This window comes from Rhinatrema bivittatum, chromosome 1, assembly GCF_901001135.1.
Source record: "Rhinatrema bivittatum chromosome 1, aRhiBiv1.1, whole genome shotgun sequence".
In the NCBI taxonomy this organism is placed as follows: Eukaryota; Metazoa; Chordata; class Amphibia; order Gymnophiona; family Rhinatrematidae; genus Rhinatrema; species Rhinatrema bivittatum.
In genome coordinates this window covers 679468455-679494979 of record NC_042615.1, presented here as the reverse complement: position 1 = coordinate 679494979, position 26525 = coordinate 679468455, and the positions used below count along the sequence as shown (strand labels likewise).

At 45.9% G+C, this 26525-nt stretch overlaps 1 protein-coding gene across 2 annotated transcripts in view; it reads left to right on the top strand.

The window, feature by feature from the left end:
* RASGRF2 (Ras protein specific guanine nucleotide releasing factor 2) overlaps nt 1-26525 on the top strand; it is an 888178-nt gene that overhangs the window by 357695 nt on the left and 503958 nt on the right. For both annotated transcript variants that reach the window (XR_003852277.1, XM_029574148.1), the window contains exons 7-8: nt 864-1057; nt 2101-2210. Coding sequence is in view for 1 of the 2 variants with exons in the window: in XM_029574148.1 (XP_029430008.1) it covers nt 864-1057; nt 2101-2210 (304 nt within the window). In the remaining variant the exon portion in view is untranslated. The remainder of the gene's footprint in view (nt 1-863; nt 1058-2100; nt 2211-26525) is intronic.

The following is a 26525-nucleotide window of genomic DNA, read 5'->3' as shown; positions in this document are numbered from 1 at the left end:
TTCGCATGCGAAAATGCCATAACACAAGTTGGAAAATGATCCCCTTAGTTATCTGAAATTCCTGCTTGTTCAGATTTTACTTTCTGGTTGGTTGTGCGAGTCAATTTAGCAACATTTCCAGCAGATCAATTTAATTTGGCATCTTTAGAGAATGATGTCCCTGTTGCGTAAAAAGCCAAAATGAGAAAGATTGAAGTGAAGCCAAGATATTTATTGGTGAAATAAGAGACACTATCCTGTCACAACCAGTCTTTCAACTGACTTTAGTTGTGGTACATCCAGTGAGCATAAATACCAACAAAAATAATAGAATCCATTTGGCTGTTAACATACACTGAAAACACAGAGCTGCAGCTTAAGGGCAGTAGACATTTATGCCTGTACTGGAAAGTGTCTTTCTGATGAGATCAGAATAGACTTCAGTATTTTATCCATGTAGAAGTTAACCTTTTCAGAAAAGAACATAATTGGCATTTGCACAGAATTCTGCATTGAATAATAGGTTCAAATGTTATTCTACTGCTATGAATTTCTGACTTGGCTGAATTTAAAATCTCTTCTGTACTGTTAGATACTGGCTGCAGTGTGATAGCCTATGCCGTTTCTTTTATGTATAGATAAGGATGTATAATCTGGTTGAATGGCAGATTTTTCCTGTGGTATAATAAGTGATGATGTTAAGGTTTTCAAACTAGCAAAACAGACTAGTGACTTTTCTAAATTTGGCATGGAACTTTGCTGTTATCGTGACACTATTTTTATTGGTAAAAAGAGCGAGATAGATTTGTTTTTTTTAATCTTATTCGAAGACTGATAAAAAAGTAGATAATTTTTAAAAAGTACTGTTTTAATTTTTTTTCTAGCTGACTTATTTGATATTTTGCTACCCATGCTGAACATTTACCAAGAATTTGTTCGTAATCACCAGTATAGTCTGCAAGTGCTGGCAAACTGTAAGCAGAACAGAGATTTTGACAAGCTCTTGAAACAATATGAGGCCAATTCCGCTTGTGAGGGGAGGATGCTGGAAACATTTTTAACATACCCTATGTTTCAGGTAAGTTACCCAGGCATGGCCTCATTATATATGTCCAGAAATTCAGATGTACCATTATATCATAAGAATAAAAAACACAACCATGGTAAATGCTTACTCAATAGGGAAGTCATCTGAAAACTAGCACATAGGATGCATGAGTTCTTTAATTAAATAAAAACATGAGTCACCATAAAAACAAAAATGACAGTGTTTCATGAGCTGTGGTATTCCTAAAAGGAGCTGTGGATGTTGCCATGTCTATATCTCACTTAGAATTGAATTCTGAGAGAGACTGTAATGATTTGATTAAGTGGGAAGTTGCTCATTAGGTGAGATCCCATAACAGATAAGTGCTCTGTAGATAATCTGTGTCCACGTCATGCTACATTTTGGAAAAATATTCTTCTTTGTTTTGTAATCACCTGAGGGAATGCTAAGCAGAAAATGTTTTTCATCAGCTTGTTTGTAAGTTTATTTTTAGCAGAGAATCAAAACTATTAAATAAAGAAGAAAAAGAATGAACGAATGAGTGAATGAATGAATGAGAATTTATTTTACTAGCATTACCAGCAATATGGATATGCAATTAATTTGCACTGTGTAAGACCTATGCTGAAAATTAAGAGGTGTTAATATCTTGTGGTGGTGATTTTTAGCCAATTTCTAGTATGTATATTGTATTCAAGCATTATCCATTCTTTGACTAAATTGACCATGGCTGATAAATTATGGAAATACTAAATATACATACTAAATTTATCATATATTATATTATAATATATGATAAATTATGGAGGCAGTATTCTATGATAATGCATAAGAAAATGCACTATTACAAGCATTTTAGTGATTCACTTATTACTCCAGCAGACTAGCAAAGGTATCCTGTGCTACTTTACTTTGCTGTTTGCTTAAAGAGCATTAAAGTGTAAACATAAAAATATATTTTATGCTCACATGCATGGATATGTTTTGAAGAGATTTTTTTTCTCCTAAAATGCTTTTGATAAATAATTCAAACAAAATGTCTCACATGTTGCTGAATCCGTATTTATTTTCAGATCCCTAGGTATATTATAACACTTCATGAACTTTTGGCTCACACTCCCCATGAACATGTAGAAAGAAAAAGTTTGGAATTTGCTAAATCAAAGCTGGAAGAATTATCAAGGTAAGATTTTGTTTTGTGCCTGAGGCATGCTTGCTGCTTTGCATTAAATTATGGAAATTTTAGAACAAAGAAGTTCCGATATTCTGTGGGTTTCTAACAATTTATCTGATTAAGGTATATTTTATCATTTTTATTTCAACATTTTGTCTAAACTAATATAAAAAGTAACAATTTGTAGGTTTTCACAGAATGTTGTTTTATAAGACAGAAATGAAAGAATTATTGTGATTGAAAATCAGTAGAAATGTAGCCTGAACCCTTTTTGCACTGGAAGATTGCTTTGGACTGTATTGATATTTAGGTGTACTATGTTTCAAACATTTAATAAAAAAAATAATAAGGGAATAGCAGCTAGAGATGTGAATCGTGTGATCGATCGTTTTAACGATCGATTTTGGCTGGGGGAAGGAGGGAATCTGATCGTCGTGGTTTTGTTTTTTTAAAAATCGTTTAAATCGTAAATCGGGGGAGGGCGGGAAAACCGGCACACTAAAAGAACCCTAAAATCCATCCCAACCCTTTAAAATAAATCCCCCACCCTCCCGAACCCCCCCAAAATGTTTTAAATTACCTGGGGTCCAGTGGGGGGGTCCCGGTAAATCTTCCACTCTCGGGCCACGGCTGCGTTAATAGAAATGGCGCCGGCGCTACCTTTGCCCTGTCATATGACAGGGCAAAGGTAGCGCCGGCGCCATTTTGGTTCCTGTCCCCCGACGTCACGAGCGCAGGAGATCGCTCCCGGACCCCCGCTGGACCCCCAGGGACTTTTGGCCAGCTTGGGGGGACCTCCTGACCCCCACAAGACTTGCCAAAAATCCAGCGGGGGTCTGGGAGCGACCTCCTGCACTCGGGTGGTATTGCCGTATTGCAAAATGGCGCCGGCCATACGGTCATACGGCTGGCACCATTTTGCAATACAGCAATACGGCCATACGGCCGGCGCCATTTTGCAATACGGCCCGAGTGCAGGAGGTCGCAGCCGTGGCCCGAGAGTGGAAGATCACACTGGGACCCCCCCACTGGACCCCAGGTAATTTAAAACATTTTGGGGGTGTTCGGGAGGGTGGGGGATTTATTTTAAAGGGTCGGGGTGGGTTTTAGGGTTGTTTTAGTGTGCCGGTTTTCCCGCCCTCCCCCGATTTACGATTTAAACGATTTTTAAAAAAACGAAACCATGACGATCAGATTCCCTCCTCCCCCCAGCCAAAATCGATCGTTAAGACGATCGATCACACGATTCACATCTCTAGCTGCTATTCCCTTATTATTTTTTTTATTAAATGTTTGAAACATAGTACAGCTAAATATCAATTCAGTCCAAAGCAATCTTCCATTTAAGTGCAATCTTCCATTTAAGTGCAATCTCAGCTTACCACAATAAGATGGGAGATGCACCCATCTTCACACAACCTCTTGTCAGCAGGTTTATGAGAGGTTTAACTCAACGTAAACCACCAATTCGGCCTCCAGTCACAGCATGGGACCTGAATTTGGTTTTAGCAAGGCTAATGTGTTCTCCTTTCGAACCCATAGATTCCTGTGATCTTAAATTTCTCACGTGGAAGACTATCTTCCTCTTAGCCATTACATCAGCTAGAAGGGTTAGTGAGTTACAAGCACTTGTCACGTACTCACCCTATACGACGTTCCTACATGACAGAGTGATTCTCCGTACACATCCAAAATTCCTTCCCAAGGTAGTTACGGAATTCCACTTGAACCAATCTATAGTTTTACCCACATTCTTTCCAAGACCACATTCTCACCAAGGAGAACGGGCCTTACATACCTTGGACTGTAAGCGTGCACTATCTTTTTACTTAAACCGCACTGCAGTCCACAGGAAATCCAATCAGCTTTTTGTTTCTTATGATCCAAATAAACCCGGTAAAGCAGTGGGTAAACATACTCTATCCAATTGGCTAGCAGATTGCATACAGTTTTGCTATGAAAAAGCAGGCCTTCCTCTCCAAGGGCGAGTAAAGGCACATTCAGTAAGAGCAATGTCAACCTCAGTAGCACACTATCGTTCAGTGCCAATCCTTGACATATGGAGTTTTCTTCACACCTTTGCAGCTCATTACTGTTTGGACAAAGAAAGACGACAAGATTCAGCCTATGGACAATCTGTCTTAAAGAACTTGTTTCCAGTTTAAACCCAACTCCTTCTACAACCAACCTGCTGTGATCTTCGGCTGCTCATTTCCAACAACAACAATTCACTGTTGCCTCAATATGAAATGACTCAGCCTCTAGCTTGCTAATCACCCATATGTGAGGACTAGCATCCTGCTTGTCCTGGGATAAAGCAAAATTGCTTACTTTGTAATAGGTGTTATCCCAGGACAGCAGGATGTAGTCCTCACGAAACCCACCCGCCACCCCACGGAGTTGGGTATATTACCTTTTATTTTTCAATTTTTTGCTAAAGCTTATTGCTACATACAAGACTGGAGTGAGACCCCTGTGGCAGGGAATATCATGGCATGTTGGGCATGCTCAGTAGCCTCAGACTGCCAGTCAAAAGTTTCTAGAAACTTTGACAGAAGTTTTTCCCGCGATAGGGCTCCATCAGTGACGTCACCCATATGTGAGGACTACATCCTGCTGTCCTGGGATAACACCTATTACAAGGTAAGCAATTTTGCTTTACCTGAAGTTAAAATGAGCTGTAGGAGTGTACATTCGTTTTCGATGTATTGGCAATCCACAACGTATATGTCCCTATTCATTGTATCGCAACTCCCCACGAATATAACATATCATCCGTTCCATATGTTTGACGCCGCGCGCTTTTCTTCGCCGTCATTTGCAAACGGAAAATGTCATTTGGGTGGCATGGATATCAGAATGCAACATATCAGTGATAAGATTTTTTGTAATGCACTGAATGCAGTCAATCGCGCTGTCATTCAGTGCTCGGTGACACTTTTCCTGATGACCCAGCACTATATATACTTAAGCACACAGCGTGCCATGCACTTTCTTTGTATGGGTGGTGTGGGGAGGTGGTCTCTGCGGAAGGTGGCTGCACTCAGAGCTAGTCTGAGTTCTGAAATCTGTATTGAATTGCTAGCTAGGCTAGTTACTTAAGAGACAAAGATATTTATTCTTTATTTGGCTGCAGTGCCAGCTAGCTCTGTTTGTTTTTTAAGCAGTTTATTTAGGTGATCTGAGACGGTCTCTCTGTGCCAGGGAGAGAAGCTGCTAGCAGTGCCATTTTGTTTAATTCACTCTCTGGGCTAGGCTGCAAGCAAGCACCATTTGGGTGTTGTGGGTGGGAGAGATATATTCAATTTTTAGCTAGTTTGTTAGAACTTTCATTGGAAAATATATTTCATCGATTTTCCTGCTGTGCCAACAATTCCAGCTTTTTTTAACTGAATTTGTTTAATTGAATTCACTCAGTCTCTCTGTGCACTGGGCATCAGTGCCAGTGGGCTGGCAGTTTAGCAGACTCACGTTTGTTATTTGGACAGTCTGTGCAGTGAAATCCCCAGTCTGCCTCTTTTGTAGTTACAAACAAGCTCTGTATGTGCACACCACACACATTACATTAGTGCATATCAAGGCACTGTGACAGTGGGCACTGGGTAGTTTAGCAGACTCAAGTTTATTATTGGGACAGTCTGTGCAGTGAAATCCCCAGTCTGCCTCTTTTGTAGTTACAAGCAAGCTCTGTGTGCGCACCATACACATTACATTAGTGCATATCAAGGCACTGTGACAGTGGGCACTGGGTAGTTTAGCAGACTCACGTTTATTTTTGGGACAGTCTGTGCAGTGAAATCCCCAGTCTGCCTCTTTTGTAATTACAAGCAAGCTCTGTGTGTGCACATCACACACATTACATTAGTGCATATCAAGGCACTGTGACAGTGGGACTGGGTAGTTTAGCAGACTCAAGTTTATTATTGGGACAGTCTGTGCAGTGAAATCCCCAGTCTGCCTCTTTTGTAGTTACAAGCAAGCTCTGTGTGCGCACCATACACATTACATTAGTGCATATCAAGGCACCTTGACAATGGCCACTGGGTAGTTTAGCAGAGTCAAGTTTAATATTGGGACAGTCTGTGCAGTGAAATCCCCAGTCTGCCTCTTTTGTACTTAACAAGCAAGCCCTGTGTGTGCACACCACACACATTATATTAGTGCATATCAAGGCACTGTGCCAGTGAGCAGCCAGTAGGCACTAGGCAGTGACATTAAATCCATAATGTCAGGGAAAGCTAGATGTGGTCGAGTGATTGGGACAGGCAGAGGAGGCACTTCAAAAGGCACTAGTGCCAGTCCCCCATTAAAGTTAAAAAGGGACCTGTTGCAAACTAAACTCTTTGGAGGGGCAGGCAGTTCCATCTGGAAAAAAATGAAATCTAAACATGATGCATCGCCACCACCTGTTTCTGCTACTGTAGTTTTGGAGATGAGGGAAGGGGAGGCTGAGTCATGCCAGACAAAATGTCGACACCCAAAAGCAGCAGGGGGACAGATGTCGCGACTAAGACTTAGCGTTGACAATGTAGCACAGTCACTGTTTGCTTCTGATTCAGATGAACAATCATCTTGTGTGGGATTCTCATCAGAAACGGAAGAAGTAATAGCTGAGCCTAACGAAGTTTTAGGAGGATCAGTTAGTCCTATCTTAGCATCCACTTCAGTGCAGCAGGGGAGACATGAAAATGATGAGGAGGAGGAAGAGCAGTCAGTGCAGGCACAGAGGGTGACTGAAGACCCTGGCATTGCTTCTCAGGGTGCACCCACTATTTCAGCTCCAGTGCCAGCATCCACCCCCAAGGCTATAGAGAAGGGAGGATCACGAAATACATCTGCAATCTGGAGCCACTTTAAAGTGACAGATGACCTGCGTTTTGCTCGGTGTAATTACTGTGGCAGGGCTATTAGCAGAGGCAAGCAAATGGGACATCTATCTAATTTTGGCATGACGCATCATATGTAGAGGCAACACCCAACAACAGTACTGCCATCTGGGATGGTGGCAGTACTAGTCAGGGGACCCCCTTCCAAGCAGCGTAAAGTGGTTCAGAAGCAGCAGAGTCAGCCCACGCCCTCATCACCTTCTAGCAGTCAGGTGGCAGGCCAGCAACCCCCTGACATGTGGCAGAAGCGACAACCCACCATGGAGGAAATGGGGTGGAGTGCGGTAACACTATCCTGGGGTAGGAGGCAGGCAGCCTCCAAAGTTGTAACCAGGAGCATTGGGGAAATGATTGCCCTTGACAACCAGCCCTTGCAGTGAGTGGGAATGTGGATTTCAAGCATTTTCTAACGGTCGTAGTTCCAAATTACAAAGTCCCCTCCAGAACCACATTTAGCAGAAATGTCCTCCCCAGCCTGTACAAGCAGTGTCGCAGTCGCATCCAAGCACTGCTAGCTAAGACACAGGGGAGTGTGCATTTCACCTGCGATATCTGGACCGCTATGAATGCTGCACACTCTTACCTCTCCCTGACAGCACACCGGTGGGACCTGGCTGAGGCAGGGGCAGGCAGCAGCTCTATTACTGAACAAGTATCAGGGTGGAGGTGGGCTTTACTGCACACCCACCTGACGGACCAGGCCCATACCGCAGCCAATATTCTAGCATGCATCAGACAGATGCTGGAGGGCTGGCAACTACACCAGCAAGACAGGAATCCTCATGCAGGGTTCTTTGTCACAGAATGGTGCAAATATGGTTAAGGCAATAAACACGGGCATTTTAAGAACATCCAATGTTTTGCACACACTCTGTACCTGGTAGTGAAGTCAGCTCTGGGATTGGATTCCAATGACTAAGAGAATGAATACCTGCATAGGTTAATACAGAAGTGCAGGAACCTAGCAGTGCACTTCCACAGAAGTTTGAAGGCGGGGCAGATTCTCCGACAAAAGCAGACTGATTTGGAGATGCCTCACAAGCGTCTCATTCAAGACATTGCCACCCGATGGAATTCCACTTTTCTGATGCTGGAGGGGTTAGTGGAGCTGCAGACACCCCTTCATGAACTTTCTGGTACAATGGATATAGGTGCGCAGAATCCCCTAGGGCATCATGATTGGTTAGTCATGTGTCAGCTGGTAAAAATCCTGCAGCCCTTCAAGGATGTCATGGAAGAACTGAGTTCCAGAAGTGCCACCTTGGCTGACATCATCCCTATAGTTAATTTCCTGGATGAAAATTTGGAGGCTTTTAAACAGGAAGAGGGAATGACAGTTGAGGTGCTGCATTGTCTGGACATTTTGCAGTAGCAGGTAGAAGAGAGATTAAGGCCTTTAACAGAACAGAACACATACATGCTCGCCACAGTCTGTGATCCCCGTGTGAAAGGGAAACTCGCCCTACAGTACGATTGTCTCTTATTGGTGAAGGACCTGCTGTTATCAAAAGTCCGTGAACAGGAGCGCCATAGGCAGAGACAGATTAGGCGTGAAGCAGAGGTGGAAACAGCGGGCACTTCAGAGAGTTGGGGTAGCCCAAGCAGGAGCAGCACTCTGTCAGTGACAGCTAGTACCTCCTCTTCCTCCTCCACTTCAGAACGCTAAAAGCATGTTGCCCATAAAGATTCATCTGTTGTGCTACGAGCAAGAGAGAAAGCAGCTGGCAAGAGTGACTCTCAGTCCACCCAAGCAAAGGAGACACCAGCACAGCTGTCAGTGACACGGTATCTCTCAGAGCCGACAGAGAACATGCAGACAGATCCACTGGCATATTGGGCACACAAGTGGCTCAGCGATATTTGTCATGTGATATCTCTTTTTGAAATGAACATTGGTATATAAAAATCGTAAATAAATAAATAAAATAAATGTCCACCAACCAGTGTGCCCAGTGAACGTGTCTTTTCAATGACAGGGGATATCATGAGCCCTCACCGCTCAAGGCTAGCACCAGAGTTGATGGAAATGCTAGTGTTTTTGAAAGTAAACCTGCCTTTGCTTGGGTTTCCAAATTTTCCCTGTGAATGGCAAGATGAATAAAAGCAATTTGAAAGCCTTGCAGCAGCTCCAACTGCCTCCTATGCTCCAGATAATGTAAGCACTGCAGCACATGTACCTGATCTGAAACGCTGCGCCTGTCCGTCCACTGTCCAGGCCGTACGTCCCTACAAGGGCCTGACCTCAAACGCTGTGCCTGTCCGTCCACTGTCCAGGCCATACGTCCCTAGAAGGGCCTGACCTCTAATGCTGTGCCTGTCCATCCACTGTCCAGGCCGTACATCCCTACAAGGGCCTGACCTCTAATGCTGTGCCTGTCCATCCACTATCCAGGCTGTACGTCCCTACAAGGGCCTGCCCTCTAACGCTGTGCCTGTCCGTCCACTGTCCAGGCCTTACATCCCTACAAGGGCCTGACCTCTAATGCTGTGCCTGTCCATTCACTGTCCAGGCCATATGTCCCTACAAGGGCCTGACCTAGACTGCTTTGCCTTTTTGTCCAGGCCTTATGTCCCTAAGAGTGTTTGACCTCTTCCTCGATTGCTGTGCCTGTCCGTCCAGGCCTTATGTCTCTAGGTGGGCTTGACCTCTGTCCTCGAATGCTGTGCCTGTTCATCCAGGCCTTATGTCCCTAGGTGGGATTGACCTCTGTCATCGATTGCTGTGCCTGTCCATCCAGGCATTATGTCCCTAAGAGTGTTTGACCTCTGTCCTCGATTGCTGTGCCTGTCCAGCCAGACCTTATGTCCAGTCCTCATGGCTGAACCCTTGCTGCAAAGGGAAACCTCAGTCTCTGGCAATTCAAACTAGTAATCCTTCACAGCATGGATCCTTAAATAAAACAAACAGTTTTCTTTAGTTTCAGGGCAGAGAAGAGAACTTCCTCCATCTTGCTTATGAAGTCCTGATCTGTTTGCAAATGCTTAAATCCTAACAATTTGTATCATTATACACTGTAGGGGCCAACCCATTCCAGGTAGCCCTTTCCTGCTCAAAGGAAAGGGAACTCTCCCTGGTGTAGCAGCCTATCTCTTAGCACCTGTTGACCCATCTTCAGAACGAGAAAAGAGCTCCAAACACAGTGAGACCATGCTCACAGTGAGACCCTGCTCCAGGTTGCCACGCTTTGAAGGCTCGTGCTCCACTCTAGGGGCCAAGGAAGCCCTTTCCTGCTCAAAGAAAGGGAACTCTCCACAGTGTTGCAGCCTATCTCTTAGCACCGGTTGACCCATGTTGAACCACTGTTCACATGGCATCCTGCTCCACGTCGCCACGCTTTATTTATTTTTTATTTATTTATTTAATTTTATATACCGGCAACCGTTTGCACATGGTGCCGGTTTACAAGTAACTTACAACAAAAGATATATAGGCGTAGCCTTTACAGAGAACGGTGTATAACATAAACGCAGTAACAGAATAAATAACTAAATAACTAAAGGGAGGGATGGAGGGGGGTAGTCGAGACAAATGGGGGGGCAGGGGGAGGGTGCAAACAGACACAGGGGGATAAGATATGAATTGGGATTCGAGGGAGAAATATGTACACTTGTTATATACAAAATTGTATGAATCATTAGAAGGGGAGGGTATTGGGTGTAGGACCTGAACGGGGGATGTTGGAGAGAGATGGGGGTTGGGCTAGCATGTTAGTTGGTGGAGCTGATGAGGAAAGGGGGTATGCTTGGAGGAAAAGCCAGGTTTTGAGTTTCTTTTTAAAAGCAGGTGTGGAGGTTTCGGTACGTAGGTCAAGAGGCATAGAGTTCCAGAGGGAGGGGCCTGCAAGGGAAAGGGCTCTATTGGTGGTGGAGATGAGTCTAGTGGATTTTATGGAGGGAGGGATAAGGGTTCCGCGGAGGGAAGCACGGGTGGGTCTTGTGGAGGTACGAGGGAGGAAGGGTGGGTTTAGCCAGTTGTAGTGTTCGTTAGTAATACTTTTGTGGATGAGGGTGAGGGTCTTGTAAATAATTCGTGAGTGAATGGGAAGCCAGTGGAGATCAATGAGGGTGGGAGTGATGTGGTCTCTCTTATTGACATTGGTGAGGATGCGAGCAGTAGCGTTTTGGAGGAGTTGTAGAGGTTTGATGTGGGTAGAAGGGAGTCCAAGTAGGAGAGCATTACAGTAGTCAATTTTTGAAAAAATTATGGATTGGAGTACTGTACGGAAATCGGAAAAGTAGAGAAGGGGTTTGAGTTTTTTGAGGGTTTGTAGTTTGAAATAGCAGCTGCTAAGGATAGATTTGATATATGGTTTGAAGGTTAGTTGGTTATCAAGTATAACACCCAGGTTTCTTGTGTCAGAGAGAAGGTTGGGGGAATGTAGGGTGGAGAGAGTGGGTGTGGCTGCATGTCTAGAGGAGACGAGGAGGAGCTCAGTTTTTTGCGGATTGAGGGCTAGGTGCATGTCAGTGAGGAGCTGGTTTATTGAGGCGAGAATGGTGTTCCAGTTTTGGATAGCAGTGAGAACAGAGTTTTTGAAAGGGATGAGGATTTGCACATCATCCGCATAGATGAAATGTGTGATACCAAGGTTGGAGAGGAGGTTTGTAAGGGGGAGCATGTAAATATTAAATAAGGTGGAAGAGAGGGAGGATCCTTGGGGAACGCCACAGTCGAGATTAACAGGAGGGGATGTAAAATTGTCTGTGAGGACTGTGTAGGTACGGTTTTGGAGGAAGGACTTTATCCAAGAAAGAGCAGTACCTGAAATTCCTATACTGATGAGGGTGTTGATGAGAATGTTGTGATTTACGGTGTCGAAAGCGGCGGAAATATCTAGCATGGCAATGAGGTAGGAGTTACCGGCATCCATTCCTTTGATGATTGTATCTGTAAGGGAGAGGAGTAGGGATTCCGTACTAAGGTGTTTTCGGAAACCGTATTGTGTTGGTAGGAGTATATTGGATTGTTCTAGGTATTCAGAGAGACGGGAGTTTATTAGTTTCTCAATGACTTTGGAGAGGAAAGGGAGATTGGAGATAGGACGGAGGTTAGATAGATTGGAGGGATCAAGGGAGGGTTTTTTTAGAATGGGTTTGACCACAGCTTGTTTCAGTGAGTTAGGGACCAGGCCGTGTTCTAGGGAGCAGTTCACAATTTTGGAGAGTGTGGTGGCTATTGTTTTAGGAATAGCGAGGAGAAGTTTAGTTGGGATGGTTTCCGAGGGATGGGAGGAAGGTCTCATCTTTTTTAAGATGTTCTCTATTTCTAGAGTTGAGGAGGGTTCAAACGAAGGGAGGATGGTGGCTGTGTGTGGGGTGGGGGGGGTTATGCTGTTGGTGTTAGGGGAGTTTTTGGTATTAGGGGTGAACTTGGCAGTGATGTTGGATATTTTGTTCTTAAGCTTCAAAGCTTCAAAGCTTAAGAAAAAAGCTTCAAAGCTGGAGTGGAGCACGAGCTTTGAAGGCTCGTGCTCCACTCCAGGGGCCAACCCATTCCAGGGAGCCCTTCCCGGCTCAAAGAAAAGGGAACCCTCTCCGGGTGTAGCCAGCCTGTATCTACCCAGTGACGCATGTTGAACCGCTGTTTACATGGAAATCTCCTCCGTCTCGGCCTTGAAAACTCTCATTTGTATATCAGCTAAGTCCACCAGATTTGAAAAGACCAGCGAGAGCTCACTAGACGCCAATGGAAACACCCCACTCTAGGGGCAAACCCATTCTAGAGAGCCCTTTCCTGCGCAAAGGAAAGGGAACTCTCCCCTGGTGTAGCCAGCCTGTATCTACCCTCTGACCCATGTTGAACTGTTGTTTACATGGAAACCTCCTCTGTCTCGTCCTTGAAAATTCTCGTTTGTATATCGGCTAACTCCACCAGATTTTAAAAGACCAGCGAAAGCTCACTAGACGCCAACGGAAACACCCCACTCTAGGGGCGAACCCATTCTAGGGAGCCCTTTCCTGCACAAAGGAAAGGGAACTCTCCCCAGGTGTAGCCAGCCTGTATTTACCCTCTGCCTCTGTGACTAGCTTCCATACACCAGATGACTCACTAAACTCCTTGTGGTGTTCTTGCCACTATCATGGTTGCGCAGTGTGTTGGTGCTAGTCTTTCTGCTTGCTATGTTCCCCCTTCATTGTGTTGTAGGATGTTGATGCTACTTGTCTTGCTGCTTTGCCTGTCGTGCTGCCTTCGAGGGTTCATGCATCTCTTATCGGTGCTCTCTTTTGAAGCTGTGGTGTGTTTTTGACACACTTGCTGCTGCTTTGCACCTCTATTAAATCACTCTTCTTGCCACTCCTGGTACCCCTTTGTCCCTTTAAAGTACCTTAGGTTATTCATGCCACTTTGGTGCCACTTTGCCACAGTCTAAGTACCTTGGAGCTCTTTTCTTGTTCTGATGATTGCTCCCCAGAAGTTTCATCAAAATTGATAATAAAACCCCAATTCTGCAGCCAAAAATAGGCTGCAAATACTTCCCCCATTGACTTTCATGGGAACCGGAAAACGAATGCACTTATCAACATTTCTCACAGGTCAAGCAGGATGGTAGTCCTCACATATGGGTGACATCACAGGATGGAGCCCAATCACGGAACACTTTTGTTAAAGTTTCTAGAACTTTGACTGGCACCTACTGGGTATGCCCAGGATGGCACTAACCCTGCAACCAGCAGAGTTCCCCCTTCAGTCTTCTTTTTTCCGCGCAGCAGTAGCCATGCGGCTTAAGGAGCTCCACAGAGATTCCTGACAGGAATTCTCCTCACAGAATTACTATACAACTTTCTACCCCACAGGGGTCCCCCGCTTTCATTTTTACGTCCGCGGTGGTTCGCTAAGTTTTTTACCCAATTCCGGTCGATTCCCGTCGAGTTTGGCCTTCACGGCCTACTGGCCGTCGACTGCCCGACCGCTTCCCTTCTGTTAGGGCTCAGGCCCGCCTACCTCCGCTTCAGTGATCACCGCATTTCACCCGCTCCGGACCCCGGGGGCTTCTTTCACTCCACGTGGCGGCCGCCATTACGGGCCTGCTTCCCTTCGGTCTCGCGCGCACACGCGAGAGGACATCCCTCTTGAGCGTCCAGCTCCCGGAAGCCCGGCCCCGCCCGCGCTGCTGACGTCACGCCCAAGTCCCGATCTAACCGTCGTTCAGACTCTCTCTCAACGCCTTGCAACGAGGTTCACAACTCCTTAGTTGTTCTCAGTTGCGCTCCTGTTGATCTCCACGTTGCCTGCTTCTGACTCCAGTTTGCTTCTGACTCCGCTTCAGCTCGCTGCCTGCCTTCGACTCCGGTTTGCTTCTGACTCCGCTTCAGCTCGCTGCCTGCCTCCGACTCCGGTTTGCTTCTGACTCCGCTTCAGCCTGCAGCCAGCCCCTGACTCCGGTCTGCTTCCGACTCCGCTTCAGCCTACAGCCTGCTTCAGACTCCGGTTTGCTTCTGACCCTGCTTCTCCCACTGCCTGCCTCTGTCTCCGGTTGCTACAGACTCCGCAGCCGCCCGCTGCCCTGCCTTCAGCCGGCCCTCAGCCCTGTGCAGCCGGTTCCCTGCCTTCCGGGTACCTTGGACTTCCTATTCTTTCTGCTTGCTCTGGTCCCGGCCTACACCCATCTCAGCCTCTGGACTTTCTGTTGTCAGCTCCCAGTCCCGAGGACCCGGGACCCTACGGGCTCCTCCCGGGGGGTCCCTGGTTCCTGGGTGAACCCTTCCAGCTTGTGGCTCCGCCCCCGGGCCTACCCTGTCTCCCTAGGTAGGCCGGCCCAAGGGTCCACTATCTCTCCAGCAGCATCAAACTGCAACAACTGCACCGTGGCTAAATTTTTTCACAGGCCATGGCGTCGGGGTTCCTTCGATGCCTGAACTGCACCCGTACAATGTCCATTACTGACCCTCAGCAGGTATGTGTAATGTGTCTGGGTAGTGAGCATGATGTCCTTACTTGCACCAAATGTGCCCTTATGACACCTAAAGGTCGCAAGGCTAGAATGGAGAAAATGGAACTTCTCTTTTGCTCAAAAACCCCGACGCCGTCCATAGCATCAACGTCGTCTGAACCTTCACAATCTATGTCGCACCATCATCGGGCACCGATCGGTGTCCCACCAGCATCGACGACTCCACGGCCATCGACACCCTCTGTTCCCCCTCATGAAAAGGACAGAGGTGACTGTCGAGAAAAGCATCGGCATCGACATCGCAGGTCTCAGACCATCGAGGGCCCTCGTTCATGACTATTTGCTGATTCTCTTCTGCCTGGAAGCCATCACTGTCTACATCATTGTGAGTTACCATCGCTCTCTCAGAGCTTTCCCTGGAATCAGGTACTCGCTCCTCGAGGGCCTATCCTTTCCAGCTCCTGAGCTCCCTGAGACCAATATGTGAATGTTGTCATCTAGTTCTGTTCATGAACTCTGCATATCTTGCCTACTCACTGTCTACAGTTTCTCAACAGCTCAGCCATCCAGGGATCGCTGTTCCAGTATCTGAGGGACTTCAGCCCTGCCGGGCACTTCAGCTCACTACTGCCACCTCTGGTGGCTTCAAGACCTGTTTAATAAAAGAACTAGTGTCTGTCTCCATACACAAAGTCTAGCCGGTGGTCCCCCGGGGGCGTGGTCATCTGCCACCAGCCCAAGGATCCACCCATTACTATCTCCAGCAGTCTATAACAATAGATTGCTACTCCGCCTACGGAATACATCAGATTGCTACCCCTATCTGATGCCGTTTGCGTTGTGCAATGCACCCGCGGTATTTCAAAACTTAATGAACGAAGTTTTCAGAGATATGCTATAACAGTGCGTAGTCATATATCTTGATGATATATTAGATATATTAGTCTTCTCACAAGACCTTCAAAGTCATCACCGGGACTTTTCTCGAGTTCTACAGCAGCTGCAGGAGAATCAACTATTCACCAAGCTTCACAATTGCTCATTCGAACAGGAGACCGCCCCTTTCCTGGGCTATGTTGTATCTAGCATGCAGGGACACCGCGATGATATCTGTCTGAGTCTTTAAAGTTTTTCCCTTACAAGTCTTTGTTGTTTTGAAGTTGCCGGGCGCTACTGCCTAACTTAATTGATGGTCTGTTGACCGCGCATGCACCTTGTACATATCTGAGAGACCCCCGGTTCCGGTTCTGTAGGTTGATTTACTGACGTGGTGATCCCCGGACATTTTTTGAGGTTCTCTTTACTTCTTTGAAGGGATTACCCAGACTCCTCCTGACCCAAAGTTTTGTTGATGTACCGACGTTCCTGCCATACCTTGAGTCACAGTTTCAGCCCGTTTAAGACCTTTGGAATCCTCCCCCTGACGCAGCCTGATGCGAAACACGGCCGTGTCAGGGCTTTGTGTAATTACTTATTCTAAATGCTAATATTTAAATTTGGTGCACTATTGTTGTATGCACCCATTAAAACTTAACAGTTTGGTTTAAAGTGGTATTGTTCAGTCTAAGTTATTGCAGCACATTATTTTCTTGTTGCTATGTTGTATCTAGCCAGGGGTGTAGCATGGATTCTCAGAAACTGAAGAGCATTCATGATTGGCCTCAACCTACTGGTTTATAAATAATCTGGAAAGAAATACGACGAGTGAGATAATCAAATTTGCAGATGACACAAAATTGTTCAGAGTAGTTAAATCACAAGCAGATTATGATAAATTGCAGGAAGACCTCGTGAGACAGGAAAATTGGGCATCCAAATGGCAGATGAAATTTAATGTGGATAAGTGCAAGGTGATGCATATAGGGAAAAATAACCCATGCTATAATTACACAATGTTGGGTTCAATATTAGGTGCTACAACCCAAGAAAGAGATCTAGGCGTCATAGTGGATAACACATTGAAATCGTCGGTTCAGTGTGCTGCGGCAGTCAAAAAAGCAAACAGAATGTTGGGAATTATTAGAAAGGGAATGATGAATAAAACGGAAAATGTCATAATGCCTCTGTATCGCTCCATGGTGAGACCGCACCTTGAATACTGTGTACAATTCTGGTCGCCGCATCTCAGAAAAGATATAATTGCGATGGAGAAGGTACAGAGAAGGGCTACCAAAATGATAAAGGGAATGGAACAGCTCCCCTATGAGGAAAGACTAAAGAGGTTAGGACTTTTCAGCTTGGAGATGAGACGGCTGAGGGGGGATATGATAGAGGTGTTTAAAATTATGAGAGGTCAGAACGGGTAGATGTGAATTGGTTATTTACTCTTTCAGATAGTAGAAAGACTAGGGGGCACTCCATCAAGTTAGCATGGGACACATTTAAAACTAATCGGAGAAAGTTCTTTTTTACTCAACGCACAATTAAACTCTGGAATTTGTTGCCAGAGGATGTGGTTAGTGCAGTTAGTATAGCTGTGTTTAAAAAAGGATTGGATAAGTCCTTGGAGGAGAAGTCCATTACCTGCTATTAAGTTCACTTAGAGAATAGCCACTGCCATTAGCAATGGTAACATGGAATAGACTTAGTTTTTGGGTACTTGCCAGGTTCTTATGGCCTGGATTGGCCACTGTTGAAAACAGGATGCTGGGCTTGATGGACCCTTGGTGTGACCCAGTATGGCATTTTCTTATGTTCTTATGTACTGGCCTCAAGGCCCTCCAGAGATTCCTTGGCTTCGCCAATTATTATTGCTCTTTTATTCACCATTATTCCACTGACTGCACCACTCTCAGCCATGACTCAGAAGGGGTCCAAATCCCTCTCAATGGACACCCGAAGCTATGACAGCTTTTCAGGATCTCAAGGCCGCCTTTCTTAAGGAACCCTGTCTCCGTCATCCGGACCCTATGCACCCATTTTTGGTTGAGGTCGACACCTCCGACATTGGCGTAGGAGCCGTATTAAGTCAATACTCCACTACTCATACGCTGCACCCCTGTTCTTTTTTTTCTCAATGCTTTTCGCCAGCGGAATACAATTACCCCATTGGGGATAAATAACTGCTGGCCATCAAGTTGGCTATTGAGGAATGGCAACCCTAGCTTGAAGGGGCACAACATCAGATTACTGTATATACGGATCATAAAAACTTGGAGTATCTACCTCATGCCCAGCATCTGAACCAACCCCAGGCCCGCTGGTTCCTTTTCTTTACGCGATTCAATTTTGTACTATGTTACTGTCCAGGCAATAAGAATGGGCGCACTGATGCCCTCTCTCGGTCATTCTTTCCCGAGGATGTATCTGATACACCATGGCACATCATAGACCTTGCTAAGATCATTCTGTCTGTCACCTTTCCAGTGCCACCAGGGAAGACTGTTTTCCCTCGACCACTACAACAGAAGGTTCTGCAATGGGCCCATGACTCTCTGACCTCTAGACACCAGGGTCAGTCCAGGACTCTTTCCACCCTTCAACGATACTATTGGTGGCCTACTATTCGAAAGAACATCCAAGCATACGTTGAATCCTGTCCTACATGTGCCCGTCATAAGCCTCCAGCTGGGAAGCCTTGGGAACTCTTGCAGCCACTCCCTGTTCCAAGCGAACCCTGGACCCATATCGCCACAGATTTTATAGTGGACCTGCCTATCTCCAGTGGGAAGAACACCATATGGGTCACTGTCAAACGCTTCTCTAAGATGGCACACTTTGTGGCTCTACCTGGCCTCCCAACGGCGCTCCAGCTGGCCAAACTGTTTTTTCGGCATGTGTTCCGTCTCCACGGCATGTGTTCCGTCTCCACGGCCTTCCCAAACATATTCTCTCTGACCATGGGGTTCAATCCACTGCACATTTCTGGAATTCTCTTTGCAAGATGCATTGTCCTTTCGCACTGAGGATATCTCCCCAAGGCCTACTGCCCAGGAGGGAAGGGTTAGGTCGGCCGTCATAGTTGGTGATTCGATTATTAGGAATGTAGATAGCTGGGTGGCGGGTGGGCGTGAGGATCGCCTGGTAACATGCCTACCTGGTGCGAAGGTGGCGGACCTCACACGTCACCTAGATAGGATTTTAGACAGTGCTGGGGAGGAGCCGGCTGTCGTGGTACACGTGGGCACCAACGACATAGGAAAATGTGGGAGGGAGGTTCTGGAAGCCAAATTTAGGCTCTTAGGTAGAAAGATTAAATCCAGAACCTCCAGGGTAGCATTCTCTGAAATGCTCCCTGTTCCACGCGCAGGTCACCAGAGGCAGGCAGAGCTCCGGAGTCTCAATGCGTGGATGAGACAATGGTGCAAGGAAGAGGGATTTAGTTTTGTTAGGAACTGGGGAACCTTTTGGGGAAGGGGGAGTCTCTTCCGAAGGGATGGGCTCCACCTTAACCAGGGTGGAACCAGACTGCTGGCGCTAACCTTTAAAAAGGAGATAGAGCAGCTTTTAAACTAGAACAAAGGGGAAAGCCGACAGTCGCTCAGCAGCGCATGGTTCGGAGAGATGTATCTTTAAAGGATACTAATGATGCATTAGAATTAGGGCATCCCGACAGTGAGGTTCCAATAATTAGAAAAGTAGTCCAAGTGCCTGTAACTAAAAACTCACCTGAGCTAAAAAATTCTAACTTATCCCTATCAATTAAAAAGCAGAATAAAAATACAATCAAAAAACAAACTTTGAAATGTTTGTATGCTAATGCCAGAAGTCTAAGAAGTAAGATGGGAGAATTAGAATGTATAGCAGTAAATGATGACATAGACTTAATTGGCATCTCAGAGACATGGTGGAAAGAGGATAACCAATGGGACAGTGCTATACCGGGGTACAAATTATATCGCAATGACAGAGAGGAGCAGTCGGGAGGAGGTGTGGCGCTTTATGTCCGGGATGGCATAGAGTCCAACAGGATAAACATCCTGCATGAGACTAAATACAAAATTGAATCTTTATGGGTAGAAATCACTTGTGTATCAGGGAAGACTACAGTGATAGGGGTATACTACCGTCCACCTGGTCAAGATGGTGAGATGGACAGTGAAATGCTAAGAGAAATTAGGGAAGCTAACCAAATTGGTAGTGCAGTAATAATGGGAGACTTCAATTACCCCAATATAGACTGGGTAAATGTATCATCGGGTCACGCTAGAGAGATAACGTTCCTGGATGGAATAAATGATAGCTTTATGGAGCAATTGGTTCAGGAACCGACGAGAGAGGGAGCAATTTTAGATCTAATTCTCAGTGGAACACAGGACTTGGTGAGAGAGGTAACGGTGGTGGGGCCACTTGGCAATAGTGATCATAATATGATCAAATTTGATTTAATGACTGGAAAAGGAACAGTGTGCAAATCCAAGGCTCTCGTGCTAAACTTTCAAAAGGGAAACTTTGATAAAATGAGAAAAATTGTTAGAAAAAAACTGAAAGGAGCAGCTACAAAAGTAAAAAATGTCCAAGAGGCGTGGTCATTGTTAAAAAATACCATTCTAGAAGCACAGTCCAGATGTATTCCACACATTAAGAAAGGTGGAAAGAAGGCAAAACGATTACCGGCATGGTTAAAAGGGGAGGTGAAAGAAGCTATTTAGCCAAAAGATCTTCATTCAAAAATTGGAAGAAGGATCCAACAGAAGAAAATAGGATAAAGCATAAACATTGGCAAGTTAAATGTAAGACATTGATAAGACAGGCTAAGAGAGAATTTGAAAAGAAGTTGGCTGTAGAGGCAAAAACTCACAGGAAAAACTTTTTTAAATATATCCGAAGCAGAAAGCCTGTGAGGGAGTCAGTTGGACCGTTAGATGATCGAGGGGTTAAAGGGGCACTTAGAGAAGATAAGGCCATCGCGGAAAGATTAAATGATTTCTTTGCTTCGGTGTTTACTGAAGAGGATGTTGGGGAGGTACCCGTAATGGAGAAGGTTTTCATGGGTAATGATTCAGATGGACTGAATCAAATCACGGTGAACCTAGAAGATGTGGTAGGCCTGATTGACAAACTGAAGAGTAGTAAATCACCTGGACCGGATGGTATACACACCAGAGTTCTGAAGGAACTAAAAAATGAAATTTCAGACCTATTAGTAAAAATTTGTAACTTATCATTAAAATCATCCATTGTACCTGAAGACTGGAGGATAGCAAATGTAACCCCAATATTTAAAAAGGGCTCCAGGGGCGATCTGGGAAACTACAGACCGGTTAGCCTGACTTCAGTGCCAGGAAAAATAGTGGAAAGTGTTCTAAACATCAAAATCACAGAACATATAGAAAGACATGGTTTAATGGAACAAAGTCAGCATGGCTTTACCCAGGGCAAGTCTTGCCTCACAAATCTGCTTCACTTTTTTGAAGGAGTTAATAAACATGTGGATAAAGGTGAACCGGTAGATATAGTATACTTGGATTTTCAGAAGGCGTTTGACAAAGTTCCTCATGAGAGGCTTCTAGGAAAAGTAAAAAGTCATGGGATAGGTGGCGATGTCCTTTCGTGGATTGCAAACTGGCTAAAAGACAGGAAACAGAGAGTAGGATTAAATGGGCAATTTTCTCAGTGGAAGGGAGTGGACAGTGGAGTGCCTCAGGGATCTGTATTGGGACCCTTACTGTTCAATATATTTATAAATGATCTGGAAAGAAATACGACGAGTGAGATAATCAAATTTGCAGATGACACAAAATTGTGCAGAGTAGTTAAATCACAAGCAGATTGTGATAAATTGCCGGAAGACCTTGTGAGACTGGAAAATTGGGCATCCAAATGGCAGATGAAATTTAATGTGGATAAGTGCAAGGTGATGCATATAGGGAAAAATAACCCATGGTATAATTACACGATGTTGGGTTCCATATTAGGTGCTACAACCCAAGAAAGAGATCTAGGTGTCATAGTGGATAACACATTGAAATCGTCGGTTCAGTGTGCTGCGGCAGTCAAAAAAGCAAACAGAATGTTGGGAATTATTAGAAAAGGAATGATGAATAAAACGGAAAATGTCATAATGCCTCTGTATCGCTCCATGGTGAGACCGCACCTTGAATACTGTGTACAATTCTGGTCGCCGCATCTCAAAAAAGATATAATTGTGATGGAGAAGGTACAGAGAAGGACTACCAAAATGATAAGGGGAATGGAACAACTCCCCTATGAGGAAAGACTAACGAGGTTAGGACTTTTCAGCTTGGAGAAGAGACGACTGAGGGGGGATATGATAGAGGTGTTTAAAATCATGAGAGGTCTAGAACGGGTAGATGTGAATCGGTTATTTACTCTTTCGGATAGTAGAAGGACTAGGGGACACTCCATGAAGTTAGCATGGGGCACATTTAAAACTAATCGGAGAAAGTTCTTTTTTACTCAACGCACAATTAAACTCTGGAATTTGTTGCCAGAGAATGTGGTTCGTGCAGTTAGTATAGCTGTGTTTAAAAAAGGATTGGATAAGTTCTTGGAGGAGAAGTCCATTACCTGCTATTAAGTTCACTTAGAGAATAGCCACTGCCATTAGCAATGGTTACATGGAATAGACTTAGTTTTTGGGTACTTGCCAGGTTCTTATGGCCTGGATTGGCCACTGTTGGAAACAGGATGCTGGGCTTGATGGACCCTTGGTCTGACCCAGTATGGCATTTTCTTATGTTCTTATGTTCTTATGATATTTATTTAGACTTCACCTCGGCCTACCACCCTCAAGCCAATGGCCAAACTAAGAGGACCAATAGAACTCTAAAACAATTCCTCCGTCGGCGAGAGAGGGTACATTCTGCCCCATGGGGGCTTTGTATTAGGTAGTAAGTTGATTACACAGTCATATGAGCGATGAGGAGGTAAGGTATCCGCGGCCTTTTTAGAGAATACATTGGAGAAGGATGCATATTGCGGCGGAAGGCCGGGAAGCATGGGTGTGGTTGCCATACAAATCAATGGAGAGACGGGTTCCAGACAATTCTTATAACAAGCAGGGCCCCAACAAGAGAGCTATAGGGTGGCCCAGTCGAAGTGTGGAGTGTGCTGCTGAAGCCAGGGTAGCCCAAATACTACGGGATGGATGGCCTTGTTCAAGATATGGAACGAGATGGTCTCCAAATGCAAGGTTCCGGTGCGTAGTTGGATGGGTGCTGTAGTGTGGGTAACCTCACCAGGAAGAGGTTCCCCATGAATCGAGGAAAGTAGTAGGAGTACCGGGGAATGGATGATAGGGATCCGCAGATGTTCTGTGAGCTGCTTCAGAATAAAGTTGCCACCGGCCCCGGAGTCCACCAATGCCAAGGTATGGAACTCCTGATTGTCCATCTTTATAGATACGGGAATGGTTAGTGGAAGAGATGGTGAAGTTAGGCTTAGGAGAAGTCCTCCATCAGATCCTAGGCCCGGAAGTTTCCCGGTTAGACTGGACATGAGGCAATGGCATGACCCGGCTGTCCGCAGTACAGGCAGAGGCCTGACTGCTGTTGATGATGATGTTCTTTTGGAGAAAGTCCTCTGCTGAATTCTGCAGTGGGTTAGGTCTAGGAGAGGACGAACGTTTAGTTCAGGATGGTCCTGGTGTAACCTTCCGGGATGCTCTGTACTCCAGAGAGCATTCTTGTAGTCGACGGTCGATACGACCAGTAAGGTCAATCAGAGAGTCCAAGGTGGAGGGCAATTCGTGAGCCACCAGCTCATCCTTAATCTGAGGACTTAGCCCTTCGAGAAATATGGAACGTAAGCAGTCGGAGTCCCAATGCAATTCTGAAGCAAGAGTTCGGAATTCAATGACGTAGTCCCTTAAAGGGTGAGAGCCTTGCTGAAGATGTAGAAGGGATGAACCGGACATGGCTCGTCGACCAGGGTCTTCAAAAATGGACCAGAACAGGGCCAGGAAACCTGGAAGGTCCTGGAGGAATGGGTCTGCTCACTCCCAGAGAGGTGACACCCAGGAAAAGGCCTTACCATGTAGAAGGGCCAGGATGTATGTCTTCTTGGTGATCACATCTGGGAAGTAAGCAGGTTGCAGGTAGAAGTGCATATTGCATTGGTTCAGGAACCCCCAGCACAAAAGAGGTTCCCAGAAAAGCACGGTGGTGCCGGCAAAGGGCACAGTCAGCCGAGGAGCCGGCGTAGAGGTAGAGGCATTGAGCTTGATTGACGTGTTAGTGGCAGTCACGGTAGCATCTAGACGAGAGAGGCTGTCTATGGCTGCGGCCAGAGACTCCAAGAATTTTTGCTGTTTGCTGATCCTTTGCACCAGGCCAGGGATGGCCTGGAGGGCCAAGAGCTCTGCCGGGTCCATGGACTTGACAATCTGTTATGATTTGTGGGTATGTGGGCCTTGGCCTGAGATGTGATGTGTTACCACCTGTGAGCAGGAACCCCACAGCTACACACCATAAGGAGGCGAGGTCAGGCACAGCGAGGAGCTCTGGGTGAAGCAATGTAGAGGTCCCAAGGAGCCAGGAGAGTACCCCAGTAAAGAGTCAAGCTGGAGGCAAAACCTGCGCAGGAATTCCAAAGGGAGAAGCGCCAGACAGACTGTAAGGCGGGAGGTGCGAGGCTGGCCAAGCAGGAGGTACTCCAGAGAGGCAACCCTGAGGGGAGGGGCTGCACAGCGTAGTGGATGATGATGTAATGCCATAGGCCAACCCACAGGACAGGGAAGCCCAGGCCGAGCCTCTAGTGGTGATGTAGCACAGCCCCGAGGAGTGGGGATGTATTGGCAGTCTTGATACAGTATGTAGACACGATCCTGAGGAGCGGGGAGGCGTAGATAATCACAGAGAAGCCGGAGAATGCTAACCCGAGGAGCGGGGAAGCTTTGTCAGTCACTTGAGTAGCACGTAGATGTGGCTCTGAGGAGCGGGAGGCGCGGACAGTCTTGTTCAAGCTGCGGGCACAACCCCGAGGAGCGGGGAAGCCCCGTTGTAGAATTCACGGATAGCAGAGGTGCTCCAGAGGTGGCCCCGAGGGACAGGAGTCCTTGCAGGCTAGGACCCAAGAAACGCAGAGCCAGCCTGAGGAACGGGGTAGGCAAGGAGAGCAGGTTCCCAATACATATACTGGCCCCCGAGGAGCGGGTACCAGACAGGGTCCAAGTGCACAGGCCTGATAGCGTAGTCACAGGAACACGAAGGCAGTAGTCGAAGACGTATGGAACTTGTTGCCAAGTTGGCTAGCTAAGGGCGAAGGTGGAGCTTAAATAAACCAGTCCGATGACATCATCAAACAGGGACGCCCCTGAGATTCCCGCCGTGGAGTCTTCAAAGGTAGGTCCGGTGGCATGCGCGCACGCCTAGGAAGGTCTGAAGTCGACAAGGGTGGCGGCGGTGTCCAGGCTGCCATGAGGAGTGCCGGGGAACGCGGCAGTGGAAGTTGGCCCGAGCCGCAAGCAGCCCCAGGGAGGGCAGGAGAGCGGTGCAGGAAGTAAATACACGCAGTCGCAGCCATCTGCGACCAACAGATATAACACTATCCACGATGAACATGCATGAAATAAATTTGTATATGCTGCGTCTCCAATGTATAAGAACATAAGAACATAAGAACATAAGAAATTGCCATGCTGGGTCAGACCAAGGGTCCATCAAGCCCAGCATCCTGTTTCCAACAGAGGCCAAATCCAGGCCACAAGAACCTGGCAATTACCCAAACACTAAGAAGATCCCATGCTACTGATGCAATTAATAGCAGTGGCTATTCCCTAAGTATAATTGATTAATAGCCATTAATGGACTTCTCCTCCAAGAACTTATCCAAACCTTTTTTGAACCCAGCTACACTAACTGCACTAACCACCTCATCTGGCAACAAATTCCAGAGCTTTATTGTGCGTTGAGTGAAAAATAATTTTCTCCGATTAGTCTTAAATGTGTTACTTGCTAACTTCATGGAATGCCCCCTAGTCCTTCTATTATTCGAAATTGTAAATAACCGATTCACATCTACTCGTTCAAGACCTCTCATGATCTTAAAGACCTCTATCATAACCCCCCTCAGCCGTCTCTTCTCCAAGCTGAACAGCCCTAACCTCTTCAGCCTTTCCTCATAGGGGAGCTGTTCCATCCCCTTTATCATTTTGGTTGCCCTTCTCTGTACCTTCTCCGTCGCAACTATATCTTTTTTGAGATGCGGTGACCAGAATTATACACAGTATTCAAGGTGCGGTCTCACCATGGAGCGATACAGAGGCATTATGACATTTTCCGTTCTATTAACCATTCCCTTCCTAATAATTCCTAACATTCTATTTGCTTTTCTGACTGCTGTAGCACACTGAGCCGATGATTTTAAAGTATTATCCACTATGATGCCTAAATCTTTTTCCTGGGTGGTAGCTCCTAATATGGAACCTAACACCGTGTAACTACAGCAAGGGTTATTTTTCCCTATTTGCAACACCTTGCACTTGTCCACATTAAATTTCATCTGCCATTTGGATGCCCAATCTTCCAGTCTTGCAAGGTCCTCTTGTGATTTAACTACTCTGAATAATTTTGTATCATCCGCAAATTTGATAAGCTCACTCGTTGTATTCCTTTCCAGATCATTTATATATATATTGAAAAGCA